Source organism: Oryctolagus cuniculus, chromosome X (genome assembly GCF_051225735.1).
Source record: "Oryctolagus cuniculus isolate XC-2025 breed Fujian yellow rabbit chromosome X, ASM5122573v1, whole genome shotgun sequence".
In the NCBI taxonomy this organism is placed as follows: Eukaryota; Metazoa; Chordata; class Mammalia; order Lagomorpha; family Leporidae; genus Oryctolagus; species Oryctolagus cuniculus.
Genome location: NC_142888.1, coordinates 100,887,642 through 100,902,086, shown reverse-complemented (window position 1 = coordinate 100,902,086; position 14,445 = coordinate 100,887,642). Strand labels below are relative to the sequence as shown.

The 14,445-nt window shown below is 41.9% G+C and overlaps 1 protein-coding gene across 4 annotated transcripts in view; it reads right to left on the bottom strand.

Moving 5' to 3' along the window:
* Nucleotides 1-14,445, bottom strand: part of GRIA3 (glutamate ionotropic receptor AMPA type subunit 3) — a 318,320-nt gene that overhangs the window by 20,382 nt on the left and 283,493 nt on the right. For 2 of the 4 annotated variants that reach the window (XR_011385359.2, XM_002720270.6), the window contains exons 13-14: nucleotides 4,600-4,847; nucleotides 3,923-4,037 (exon numbers count right to left, since the gene is read on the bottom strand). Coding sequence is in view for 3 of the 4 variants with exons in the window: in XM_002720270.6 (XP_002720316.1) it covers nucleotides 3,923-4,037; nucleotides 4,600-4,847 (363 nt within the window). In the remaining variant the exon portion in view is untranslated. The remainder of the gene's footprint in view (nucleotides 1-3,922; nucleotides 4,038-4,599; nucleotides 4,848-14,445) is intronic. The other 2 variants (XM_008273165.5, XM_017349859.4) reach the window with 1 other exon arrangement.

Sequence of the window (14,445 nt, the reverse complement as noted above, 5' to 3'; positions counted from 1 at the left end):
CTACTGGCTCTTAATTACCACATTTGCACACATGTTGTGATAAAGTACCAACACAAAAGGGTGATTTGCAGATTAAAAATTCCCAAATCACAGCTCTAATTTCCTTGATCCTTGCCTGTGCATTTATAGTCTGTCAAGGAAGGATCAAGCCTGCTTTGTTTAGGCCCTATTGGCTCAGGGGTTTGGGAAATTGGTAAAGCCAAGCAATATTTTGGCTTTAGCCTGTAGGTATGGTTCTAGCACTGCTTCAGTGACCAATCTTGTTCTTAGTTTCTTGTATTCAGAAAATAAAATAAACGAAATGAAATATCTGTGCCATTAGTTTCAGCGTGTGCACATTTACAAGAGCCCAAAAAGTTTCAGATCCATTCAATTGTATAGTAATTCTTGTAGATTAGGCTCAGAATGTGTAATGTCTCATTCTGGGGGCAGGACTCCAGGGAAGTCAACAGTTTAACATAATTGCCCATTTATCGTTATTTAAAGGTTGTAGGAGAGAGGCAGAGAGATAAGTAATACAGGTATTTCTTCCTCTCCTGGTTTCACGTTTCAGGGATAATAGATGTGAAAGTGTTTTTGAAAAAGTAAAAGTGCTTATAAATGCCAGGCTTTGTGATTATTGTCATTTTTAGTAATCAGTACTGAGGGTAGGAATGGCTTAAATATGCCATTTGCCTGGTAACTAAGGTAGTTGAGAATGAACCCGATTCACATGGAAATGTATCACATGCAATCAGGTTCACATTGCTCATTGGGTAGGTACACGTGATAAATTGCCATCTGCAATATTATAATAAGTGGTGATCCTGAAAGTGGAGATTTGTGATGGCATTAGCTATGTGACCTCCTAAAAGTCACCACCATCTCTGGGCCTCATTCTCTCTGTGGAATGATGGGATATTCAATATGTAATTGTCATATTAAATGAGGATGGGATGTGATCAGGAAGTGTAATTCTCAAGTCATTTTGCTAATACAGTAGAACCTCACTGATGTGGATCAAGAGAGGGAAAGGATTGTCTGAATGAGTACAGTGAGTCCTGAATCACAAAATAGGTTTGAAGGATGACAGTTTTATAACTTCAAGTCTATTTTATAATTCAAACTGACTATAAAACGTTGCTTTAGTGGAAATTCTCATGAGAACTACTTTAGCAGATAGATTTCTAATGGATATGATTGTACCTAAATAAGTGCTTGCAACATTTGAAAAGGGGTTGTTCTCTTAAGGAAAAATTCAACTGACAGTCTAGTCTAAACTCTTCATTTGCTTAACAAGCCTCTCTTGTTCTTATCCCTGATAATACAATGTTAACTTATGGATTGCTACCTATCTAGCTTTTCACAAATTCTTAATTAGAGGGCTCCAAATTAATGAGGTATCACTGTCATTTCTATCTTCTTTGCCATTGATTTGTGTTTAGTATCACTACTAAGTAGTGGTGAAACAGACTCAAGTTCATCTCTTGCCCCTTCTCTTGCTCACTCCCAGAAAACAGCAGGTAGCAAGGAGGAAGAAGATAAAGGCAAGCTCCTTGGTAGTCCAGGAACAAAAAAGGCAATTGTTGGATATGCAGCATTGATCCATGGTTGAGAAGGGGGCTGGCTGGAGGAATGATCAAGAAAGGTGATATGAAAGATTCCTGGCAGATAGCACTAGAGTCAAAGAAGTTGGAAATATTTAGGATCGACTGAAATATTTTTCTATTTGTGTATTAAAATTCAGATAATCTAGAAAGCATGAGTAGGCAATAAGGTTTACTTGATTAGAAACTTTGCAGCAATACCAGCTGAGGAAAAAAAAAACCTTGATTGCTGGTTGTAATTAACAAATAGCTGTTCTAAGGTTTTGGGCTCTTCATGATACCAAAATATCTGGGTGAAAAGTAAAAATTCAGCCAAATATGTGCAGATGTTTTGGTTTATATAACAGCATGCGTCTGATTATTTGAAAACTTCTGGGAACTTGGCATCATGTGGATGTTTTAGAGTCATCTTCATATAGTCCATGGATCCTTTTTAACCATGCTGAATGTGAATGATGAATTTGTGACAGCAATGTATCCAATCCAGCTCAATTTTCATTCTGCAACTCGCTTCAATGGTACAATTAGGTTTTCCGTGGCCTGCTAATAACATGAGAAAAAGACCAAGAAGAAGGTGCTAAATAGTTTGGGCATCAGGCTAGCCATTGGAAAAATCAAATGAGCCAAAAGCTTGGCCAAGTTGTCAATGTCATCAGTTCACATTGGTGAGAAAGGAAGTTTTTGATACATAGTAAAACCTTGATTAATTGGAATCCATAAAGAGTGAATGGAATTTTCAATAGGAGCACGCATTTTTGTTTCATTCTTGGCTAATATTTTTTCTTAAAGAGCTTGTATCCATTTTCTTGCCTGAGGGAAACAGCCCCTAATGTTTGAGGGTCAATCCAGATGGAGAGAAGATAGAGAGGAGAAAGCTGAATGTGGCCTGACCACAGGGTCATCTCTTGACAAGTGATTAAAACAAATCAATTCCTTGCAGTCTTCTTTTTTGGGTACTATTGCTGCTTTCTCATCAATGTGAAGTACCGAGGTGGGGGGGCAATTCAGTTAGCTGGGTACTGGTTAGGTGAGTTCTGGTTAATCAAGGTTTTACATCAAAAGGCCTTGCCAGTGCCTGGTGAGATATTCTATGATGAAGAAAATTGTTTTTAAATTTATTTCTTTGGATGTGCTCTGGATCAGTGTTTCCAAACCCATATTATACTGCAGACTGGCAAACTAACTTTTCCATTAGGATCCTGAGGGATGGAGAGGCAATGAGAGGAGCAGCAGTACAACCATTGTCTCTGAAGGAGAAAAGTTTTGGCTTGCCTGTCTGTTCGTCTGTGGTTGGGAAACACTGTTCTTCACCTTAAGATGCCAATGGTATCCTTGGTTGCACAAGAGCAGATCTTACATGCTTCAATACAGTTCTCAGGCCCCTTGGGCCATGGAGGATTCTGTTGTCAGGTTCTCTCCTGTACTTACCCAACGTGTCTTTCCAGGACTTGGTATCATGGCTTCTGAGCTTGCCCCTATTTCTTGTTGCTTGTTGCTTGGATGATGGTTAAGCATTCATTCTAGCCCCGCAGAGCATTAGGAGCCAAAGGAATGCCACATAAGATTGGCTTTTCTCACGATGACAGCCTGGATAACATTTAGACCTACCTGAACCAAGAACATGGCTAAGGAGAAGCCAAATCAGGGATTCATACACACATGAGATCACAGTTAGGCGACGCACTTGCTTAAATACACAAAATGTCTTGCAAAGTCTCTATATGGGGTGGCCTATTGAAGAAAGACCCCATTTAACTTGAAACTGAGCTCATTCTTTGGCTTTCAAGTTAAGTGGGGCCTGCTTAAATGGGGCATCACATATAGAGAACAATGTCTCATCACTCACACACATAATTGAAGAAGCACCTACTCAACCAATCAACCAACCAACCAACCAACCTCTGTGAGGAACCAACGCATCCTAAAAACATTAAAAATGTCATAACCTGACTTTTTCCATAGATGAATCTAATCTCTCACATCACTCAACTGAGGCAGGCAGGGACAGTCTTAGAGGAGAGCCTTGGGCTCTTGAGAGCCTAGGACATTGAAACCCACATCATGGCCCTCATAAGGCAACAAGGTTGATGTTTGAAGGAAGGGAAGGGGTGTGGATGGAGTGCCTCTGTCTGGGAGTTTAAGAAGGGACCCAAGTTAGATCAAAAATGTGGGCAGTGCCCTAAAGTCTTTCTAGTTCCCCAAGCTGCCAGGCAGGGGAACAACCTGGTCATTCCACTTTATGTGTGAGTCTTGTGCTCTCTCCTCAATAATAAGATAACAGTCTTGCCGATTACTCGTCACTAAGGGTACCCGGTTGTGGTGACATTGAGGCTGACCTTGGAGTCACCGCCCCCGCTGCCGCACTCTCCTTTGTCGTACCACCATTTGTTTTTCAATTTGTCCAAGAGGCCTTGCTCATTCAGTTTTAATACTGCCAGGTTAACAGCATTTCTTGAAACGATAAAACATAACTTGTAAGAAAATGCACAAATGCTTAGGAAATCGTTAACGTATAAAAAGGAGCACAAGAGGACAAATTGGCTAAATTTCACAGAACGTGGAGCTATAAAAATGTCTGTACAGCAAATACAGGGTTAAATATTGGAAGGTGGCATGGAGGATAACATTTGCTCAAAACTGAAGTGTGCGGGATGGGGAAATTGTCTTTGAGAAAAAAAGTAACAAGAACACCACATTCATGCAATTAACATTCGTCACATATGGCACCATAACTTGGCTTTTACCATTTAAATTGAAAAAGCCGTTGAACTGTAAAATTAAAACAGCAACAAACAGTCAGAGAGGACAACACAGAGAGAGAACATTAAAAAAAATGGATGCATTAAGTAGATGAAACCATAATTTACCGTCTTATTTAACTCCATGGAATATTGTAGATTTTAAACTTTTAAAAGTTACCTCAAAATCCACAAGAAAAAAAAATGACAACAAAATGCATCAGGGTAGGTGGAATACTATAACAACACGGATATTGTTATATTATTCCACCCACCTTAATGCTGAGCCTTTAGGGGTTGCCACACCATAGCCTTTGGAATCCAGATTTCCACCAACTTTCATGGTATCACACGGTTTTCTCTGCTCAATGTATTCATTCATGGTTGACTCCAGCAGGAAGGCGAACTTTCCCTTGGACTTCCGCACTCGGGCCACTCCGTCTGCTGTTGTTTTGGTAAACACAGATGGCTCTGCTGATTTCATATAAGACCACATTTTCTCATACACAGCAATTTTGGATCTCTGCAACACAGAGATAAAAGTTCTTCAAGCTGCCAGATATGAAATCTGGAAGAGGTCTCGGTGAGGTAGTTTTCACACATTTTAATCGCAATCCACAGTAAGAAAAACATGTTATGCTACAACCTAGTATACACAGTTAGACATATGTCAACATGTTTCCAAAATAGCTTTCTCAAAACCAAAGTCACCCTTGCTGCATGTAAAGCTCCTACGCTGTTCTAATCCACTTTAAAACATGATGATCAGGATCCACTGAATTCATTCCATGGCCCCACTAACTGGTTAAAATCTGGTTTGAAAAATACTTTCTTGATGTGGGCATTGTGGTGCAGCAGATTAAGCTACAGCTTGGGACACCTGTATCCCATATCAGTGTGCTGGTTTGAGTGCCAGTTACTCCACTTCTAATCTGCTTTCCTGCTAATGTACACCCGGGGAAGGAGGTGAATGATGACCCAGGAATTTGGGTTTCTGTCATCCATGTGGGAGAACCCAGATGGAGTCCCAGGCTCTTGGCTTTGGCCTGGTGTAGCCCCCACTGTTGTGGGCATTTGGGGAGGCAACTAGTAGATGGAACATCTCTGTCACATCTCCCTCTTTCTCTGTTACTCTGTCTTTCAAATAAATAAGTAAATGAATATTTTTTAGAAAGAAAATACTTTGTTATTTCAATCTTCTTTCCAATGAAGAGCTCTCCCTTAGAGGGTACGATGGGAGGGAGGGAGGAAAGGAATATCATTATATTCTTAGAATTGTATCTATGAACTACATTGAATCTATTAAAAACTAAATTTTGAAAAACCCTAAAATAACAAAAAAAGAAGTCTTTCCTTTTCTTTTCTTTTTTTTTTTTTTTGACAGGCAGAGTGGATAGTGAGAGAGAGAGACAGAGAGAAAGGTCTTCCTTTTGCCGTTGGTTCACCCTCCAATGGCTGCCGTGGCCGGTGCGCTGCAGCTGGCGCACCGTGCTGATCCGAAGGCAAGAGCCAGGTGCTTCTCCTGGTCTCCCACGCGGGTGCAGGGCCCAAGCACTTGGACCATCCTCCACTGCCCTCCCGGGCCACAGCAGAGAGCTGGCCTGGAAGAGGGGCAACCAGGAAAGAATCCGGCGCCCCGACTGGGACCAGAACCCGGTGTGCCGGTGCCGCTAGGTGGAGGATTAGCCTATTGAGCCGCGGTGCCAGCCAAAAAAGAAGTCTTTTCAAAATCATGCTGTGTATTTATCTTCTTCTTGACTGGACAAAGGTCATTGGAAGGGAAAGTACAACCATTTTATTCAGCCCATTCTGGCATGGGTTATCAATTATTGTAAGAAAATACTTCCTTATTCTGAGCAGATTTTTTTCTCAATAACTCTCTCTTTCAAACTGTCTTCTAGAGCTGTGTAAAGCAATTCTGTTCCTTCCTCCGCCTGATGGTCTTTCAAATATTGCAAGACTTAAATTATGTCTTCTTATCTCTTTATCAGGTGAAACTCAACTGACTGATACTTTTCCCAGCTCTCAGAACTTTGGTCTTTCATTCATAGGCACATACAAGTTGCTGATGTCTCTCAAATTGGAGTGTCTAGAAATAAAGATGGCACCAGGGACACATGGCCAGAATGAACCCTGTTAGTTTCTTGTCACGGAAACATTATTTTCTATCAATGCTGCCTGAGCTTGCATTAGTGTGTTTAGTCATTCATCCATCTGTTCAACAAATACTTTTTGAGCACCTGCTATAGATAAAACACCCTACTGTCTACAGCCATACCACCCTGAACACACCTGATCTTGTCTGATAAAGCACCCTACTGAGAGTGTACTGAATATTATGGAATGAACAGAGTTCTTTCTTCAATTCAGCTTGAGGCCAACCAAACCTGTTATTTCTTTCTACTATGGCAAATGTCCTTCATCTTTACCTTTTTGAAATTAATCTCATTGAATTTCATCTCAATTAGAGTGGGCCTTTGAACATAGATTAAATGATAACTGTGTGTTTCTAGCTCTGTTAGTCATTATGGTGAATATAAAGGACGTGCAGTCTCAAGGTCCCAGAACTTCCAATTGAGTTGGGAGCTAGGTCCTTAGAAATGAAAGCCCTAGAGAAAAATTCTAAGGTAAGGTTTGACCAGAGGTGAGATACTGTGGTAGAAGCCACAAACACACATTGTGTTTTGAAGTTCCTTTTAATGTGGTTTCCTGGCCCCTAAACCACCTCTTTTGATGAATTATTTAGCTGCTCCTCTATGAACTTCAGTCAGCTGCATTGCATCATTCTTAAGACCTGCTTGGTCCTGCCCAAGCAATTCGAGGGGGCTGGAATTCCCAGAGCTATTGGCATGGAAATTAAACATTATGTTTGTGGCAATGAGACCCTCACTGAGGCCCTTACTGTTTTACTGAAGCTGTCCACTGAGATGGGGACATGCTTGGTTTACATAAAGTGCAGCAAAAAGAAGCAGTATAGGTGAAGGGAGAGTGCTAAGAAATGAGCTTAGACGGATAATCAGAGTCCTGATCTTGTGTGGACTTGTAGGTCATGGTAAAAAGTTTGGATTTATTCCAAATGTGATAACAAACTGTTGGAAGATTTTGATTTAAACTTATAAAATGATTAATGGGTGTATGGAGAAGCCACTGAGAGGTGTGCCTGAGTGGAAGCTAGGGGATTATTATGAGGCCGTTCTTTTTCAGATGATGACCAAAGTCTTTTAAAACTTATTTTTACTTAAGAGAGACATGGAGGGAGGGAAGGACGGAGGGGGAGAGAGACAGAGAGAGACAGAGACAGAGACAGAGACAGACATATGTCTTCCATTTGCTTGTTCACTCTCCAAATACAACAGCTGGGGCTGGGTCTCAATCCGGATCTCCCATGTGGGTATCACGGACACAAGTACTTGAGCCATCACCTGCTACCCTCCAGGGTTTACATTAGCAGGAAGCTGGAATCAGGAGCAGAACTGGGATTTGAACCTAGGCACTCCATGGGACACAGACAACTTCTAGATCAAATGTTTTTCCCACTAGGAAGAAATTCTAACCATTCCAGGGAGTCATGATTGCAGCTTGGACTGGGATATGAACAATACAATTGAAGAGGAGAGGATGGAGTCAAGATATGCTTTGGGGGGCTGATGCTGTGGTGTAGTGAGCTAAATCTGCCTGTGGTGCCTGAATCTCATATGGGTGCTGGTTCGAGTCCCAGCTGCTCCACTTCTGATCCAGCTCTATGCTGTGGCCTGGGAAAGTGGTAGAAGATGGCCCAAATCCTTGGGCCCTGCACCTGCATGGGAGATCCGGAAGAAGCTCCTGGCTCCTGGCTTATGATATTGACTAAACTCTCCCATGTGAGAGAAGTCCAGTGAGACTGGATTACATTATGGTTCACATAATTTCATGTCTTTTGTCTTTGGTTAGCATGTTGCTTCTGCCTGAATTATTTTATTCATCCTACCAAGTTCAGAGTAAATGTCATGTCTTCTGTGAAATCTGTCCTTTTTCCTACTCCTGTGGAAGTGCTTCCTCCGTTGTCTTCCCAAAGAACTTTGCCACTTCTTTGCTTTAGAGCTTTCGATATTGCATTGCTGGAAGCTGTTTGTCTTGCCTTCGTTACTTGAACATTTCTGTGGACAAAGTCCATGTATTGCTCATTTTCATAGCCTTCTTGGCAGGCAGCACAATACCTGATACAGGGTAGCTACCAAAGATATGTTTAGTTAATAACTGAAGCTTAGGCCTGCTCAGGGTAACAAATGGATTGCTGGTCAGAGATACAAGAAGGATGGTTAAAAACCAGCACTAGCTTTAAAGCACTGTAGGGTTCTATACCTTATTTCTAAAGGTCGTCTTGCCTTATCTGCTAAGCCAACCAGGGTATATGTTTTACAGCCCTTTTTATACATGCCACTTAGCCTGCCTTTGAAGCCCATACCAATAACTTCCTTCCTAATAATCCTCAATAATGAGGGACTTCTGTGATTAAAATCTCACCCATAGTCATTTATGCACATTCCATGTCACATTATCCTCATTGGACACATAAACATTTCTAAGTATTATAATGAAATACGTTGTCGGTGACTTTTGTCAGTAAAATTCCCTAGTCACTTGCCCAGAGGAGTTTCAAAGTAAATAATTCAGGTGCACAGAAAGACGTAGAAATAATGTCAGAACACTGTGTGCCTGCTACAAAGTTTAAGAAATTAAACATCATGAAGTCAGTTAAATTTGCCTATTCGCCTGTCCCAGTTACGTATCCCTCCTTAGTCACACAAAGAAACCACTATACTGATTTTGGCCTTTATTGTTCCCTTGTACCTCTTTATACATTTACTTGAATAAACACATCTCCTTTCTAATAGCTTTAGTCAATGAATATACTATACGGTATTGACCCCCCCCCCCAGGACTTTTAGATCATTCCAGTTTTTTGGCATTATAGGTAACTCTGTAGTAGGTATCTTTTTTATACACATATAAAAAGGTATTTTGTGTTCTTCATTTTAGCCTAATCTGACCTCAGTAGCAGGCAGGGGGTGTGGGGCTTTAGATGAATTTGTCTCTTATACTATTTGCAAACAGGTCATTACTTCCAAATATAAATTTATAAGCCAAGGGCAGAGGGATCCATCAATTCTGCTCCAAGTGTACTGTAACTTGAGCTCATTTACTTCATCATTTACTTGAGCTCTTTGATTGCAGATACAGGTTAAAAGGTTTATTCCTTTAGGTAATGATGCATTTCTAGCAGAATAAATGGCAGTACTTGAAATGGGCATTTTAAATGTGGTGTCCACGCAGCAGATATTAATGAGTGCAATAAATGACAAGTTAGTTAGTGGCAGAAATGATTGGGCCCTAGATGACGACTCAATTCCAAACGAGGTTAGAAGGGAGTGAAAGAAATGGTTCACAAGTGAAAAAAATTAAGCTGAAACATTTATCTTCCTAACTAGTGTTTAAGTGATAGTAAAAGATTCAGATCAAAAAGAAGAAAACATCACTAGAATTTTTTAATTTTTTTCTACTATGTCTTATTTTGGTTGAAATACCAAAGGCAATAAAAGGGACTGAATCTTAATCAACTGGGAGAAATTACAAAAATTATGGGCAAGATGTATAATAACAAGTTCATTTTTCTTTTTTTTTAATTTTTATTTATTTATTTATTTATTTATTTATTTTGACAGGCAGAGTGGACAGTGAGAGAGCGAGACAGAGAGAAAGGTCTTCCTTTGCCGTTGGTTCACCCTCCAATGGCTGCCGCGGCCGGTGCGCTGCGGCCGGCGCACCGCGCTGATCCGATGGCAGGAGCCAGGAGCCAGGTGCTTTTCCTGGTCTCCCATGGGGTGCAGGGCCCAAGCACCTGGGCCATCCTCCACTGCACTCCCTGGCCACAGCAGAGGGCTGGCCTGGAAGAGGGGCAACCGGGACAGAATCCGGCGCCCCGACCGGGACTAGAACCCGGTGTGCCGGCACTGCTAGGCGGAGGATTAGCCTAGTGAGCCGTGGCGCCGGCCAACAAGTTCATTTTTCTTCAACCTGCCATGATTCACTTTATTTTTTTTCTCACCCCACAGAGCACCATTTTGTACCTAAGAAGGTACAAACAATAGTTATGCAGAGAAGACATGGGAAATTCTCATAGCACTGCTAGATAATTAGCAAACAAAAGCCAAAGGAAAAATGCAGAAACTGAGGAGGAACAGATGAATTTAAAACAGCTAATAAGGTAGAACCCTAGCATTCATGGGTTCAGTAGTCACAGTTCCAACTATTTGTAGTAAATCATGAAAGGTAAAAAAACTTTGGAGAAATTTGGCTTTTTGCTGAGGTTCATTTGTCCTTGAATAGGAGACTCACATGCTGAAAAGTAGAGAGGGCTTCTTGGTATTGTAAAAAAATGACTTTGGGGGCTGCCATAGTGGCATAGTGGGTTAAGTCACTGCCTGTGATGCCAGCATCTCATCTAGGCATCGGTTGGAGTCCTGGCTGCTCTACTTCTGATCCAGCTCCCTGCTAATGCACCTGGGAAAGCAGCAGAAAATGGCCCAAGTCCCTGGGCCCCTGCCCCCATGGGAGACCCAGATGAAGCTCCTGGCTTCAGCCTGGCTCAGTCCTAGCCATTGCAGCCATTTGGGAAGTGAACTAGCAGATGGAAGATTTTTTCCTCTCTCTGTCTCTCTATGTAACTATGCCTTTTAAATAAAATAAATAGATTTTTTTTAAAAAAGTGACTTTTAGGGGCTAGAGAAGGCCATCACTGTGTATAGGATCCGAAGAAAGGGAAATATGGCAAGAATTTCAAACAAAATGACTTCTCATTCATTTTGCTTCTCTGTTTATTACGGACTACACATTGCTTGGCAACTTGGTCAATTTCTTCTCTAGATGATATCTTTAATGAAGAGAATATAATTATAAACTATAATCTGTTTTTTTTTTCCTTTTGAACCATTTAGCCTCCTCTGAAAATTTTGCTGTTAATAAAGGCTCAGATGGCATTGCTGGCTGGCACACATTCAAAAGGGCAGCTTTGGGCCCCTGTGTGAACTGAGCACTTTATAGAAACCCTGTGTGCCTTGCAGCCCTCCCCAACATTCGGGAGCAAATGTTGCCTCACAGAGTTGATCAAATGCTGGGATTGGACAGGTGATGCCTCCAAGGCACGGGAGCAGAAGGAAAGGAAGCTGACAATGCAGCTGCTCAGGAGAGCTGCTAGCCTCCCTTTCCTTCCTGCCCCCCTCTTTGCAGTTCCGAAGTTTCGATTGGATAGGAAAGGCCAATGTGCTTGTCTGTCCTAGTGGGGTGGGCTGGGTAGAAAGGGGGAGGGGTACAGTGTGGGCAGGGCAGGTCTAGTCTCAAGTTCTTGATAAGTGTCAAGACTGCAGGCATTCCTTAGGTTGTAGCTCTTGACAGTGGGAGCTTCAAGCCCTTGGATTAGGCCCACAGAAGGGAGATTTCTGTGGTAAGACTGTTGTCTGTCGTATTGCCTTTCACACATTCCCCTTTCCTTATGCAGAGAGGCCTTAGCTTTGTCATCATTAGAAGCAGGAGACAGTCAGATATCTTAAACCTTGTATTTGCATATGGCTTTCAGGTTGCCAGCGTGATTTTACACACACTCTCATGTAAAGCCACAGCAGCCTCGCAAGGCAGCTGCAGCAGCTATTGTGTGTTCCTTACTTCATCCCTAGCACTGAGAACAGCATGTGGGCCCAGTGGTGCTCACTAAATTTGCTGAATGAAAGAATCAATTCACATTTTATAAATGCCAGAAGCAAGGGGGAGAGAGGGCAAGTGCAGTAGCAATGCCAAGAGATGCCGGAGAGGGCTTTGGCTTACCCCCTTGTTCCCATCAGCTTACTCCGAAGCCACCACAAATAAACAAGCCTGGGAAAAACTATGGGCTTGCTATGAAAGCAGTTTCCAAGTAAGTCCCCACCAGCATGCCACCTTGAAGGATCTCCTATAGAGAAATTGAAAGAATTGTCAGTGACTCAGTCACTTGCCCCACGTCACACAGGCTGAGATTGCACCCCAGTCTTATGAATTCTAGGCCACAGATAGGTCTTTCTTCTGTAACCCCAGCCCCTTCTGCTCTAACATTGATCGTTTTCTTTTAGATGAATGAGAGGAACTCGTCTTCAAAAACATTTTTACTTCCTCGCCAAGCTGTTTTCTTTTAAATCGGGCAAACTGCAAATTAACGCCAATCCTCTTGTACGAATGCACTGGAATAAATGAATGTTCTTGTCACTTAGTGTAAGCCTGCTGCAGGCCCCTGGTGTCCACACTTCACCACATGAAGGGCTCAGAGCAATTTGGGCCAGAAGACGAAGAGCCCATATGGCTTGCCAAATGTATATGACACATGTTTTCCTTCCACATCTGCTTTGAAGAAATCAACAGCTCTGAGGTGCATTTGGAGAAAGGAATCATTGAGTTTTACAATTTTCCCTCTAAAGCATAGAAAATGGTTTCCATTTTGATTTGGAGCAAGGTACACAGGAAATGATTTTATTTCTATAGCATGACCGAAACCCCAATTTCACTGTCTTTCTTTCCTTCACACAGTTTTTAAACATTCAAATAAATATTGCTTGTCAGCTTCTTTTTGCTTCAGACAATCAGCCACTGCCTTGTGACTGTGGACTGGTGCAAACAGGAGAAAGAGGAAGAAAGAAATGCTGGCTTCTATTCTGAGCTTTTCTATTGGTGTGTTGTGATCCTGGCTGAGTTATTTTAGGGGCTGGACTTTTAGATAACTTCAGTGGCATCAGAGGTCACCTTTTGCCTAGACATTGAGTTTTGCCCTCAAATGTCAAATACTCATTGAAAATACCTTTGCCTCACATTTTCAAGCCATCTTGAAGTCCAGGGACAGGTTTCCTTCCAGCTCAAAGAGTGCTATTTTAGCTGTCTCCTTTGCAAAGCTGTAGGTGACAACTTTGCTAGGTTTCCAGTGACCTTCCTAGTGTCCCTCCCTGGCATGCGAAGTCAGGTTACTATTCTGATTCATTTTCTGCTTCTCTTGCAGAGTCAGACTAAGCATAGTCCAATGCGTTGAAGGTAGCACCAGGGGCTAAATGACTTTGAAAGCCAGAGTCAGCACACTCTTAGAGAAAATGTTTCTAAGGTCCCATAGCCCCATTCTGGGGGCGATAGAAGAAGAGACACAGTGTCTTCTTCCCCTGTGGCTCTCAGTCTATAATGACTTTGCTTCCCAGGAGGCATTTGGTGACATCTGGACACTTGTTTGTTAATTGTCACAAGTTGGGAAGAGGAGCGCTACTGGTATCCAAAGGATGGAAGCAAAGGATGCTGCTAAGCATCCTGGACAGCACCTACAACCAAGAATTACCTGACTCCAAATGTTAATAGTGCCGAGGTTGAGAAAGCCTGCAATGTGGGCTTTGCTGGAGCCACCATTAAGTGAGGAAGACCATCACAGCTAACATTTAATTAAGCACATGTTTTGTTCAAAGCTCTATTTTAAGTGTTTTACATACGTTAGTTAACTCATGGAATTCTCACGACTCTGTGAAATATATTATTACTCATTTTAACAATGCAGAAACAGAGACACAGACAAGTTAGTTAAGTAACTTGCCCAAGGCCACAGAGCTGTACAATGGGGCTGTGGGAACTCTCTGAGGCAGCCTCCAGAGTCTGTGCCCCTAAACAGTACACTGTTCCCAGGTAGGCCAAGGGACAATTGTTAGTGATATTCTAGGGCTGGGCAAAGGCCATCCAAATTCTGCTTGAAATGATGCCTATGCTTTTAACATACTGTCAAGGATTCCTGGAATGTAGATTGGGGACCAAGGTATCTCACTCTTAATCCACTTGAAAACTCTACTTTCTAAACTAGAAGTAGAGAAAATTTTTTCTCCTTTTTTTCTGACATTGAAAATATATAAATATGGACTACCAAACAGGACTGTGAGCCGTCTTTTATTGTTACAAGATGCTCCTCATTTTTCACTCTCTTTCCTGGGCCATCTTACCTCTTTCCCATCTGCCTTACCAGGTACAAGATACACTTCCCTGCCCCATCCTGCTCTCAGAAAAATATTGGAAGCATTCACCTTGAGGTATAACTCACA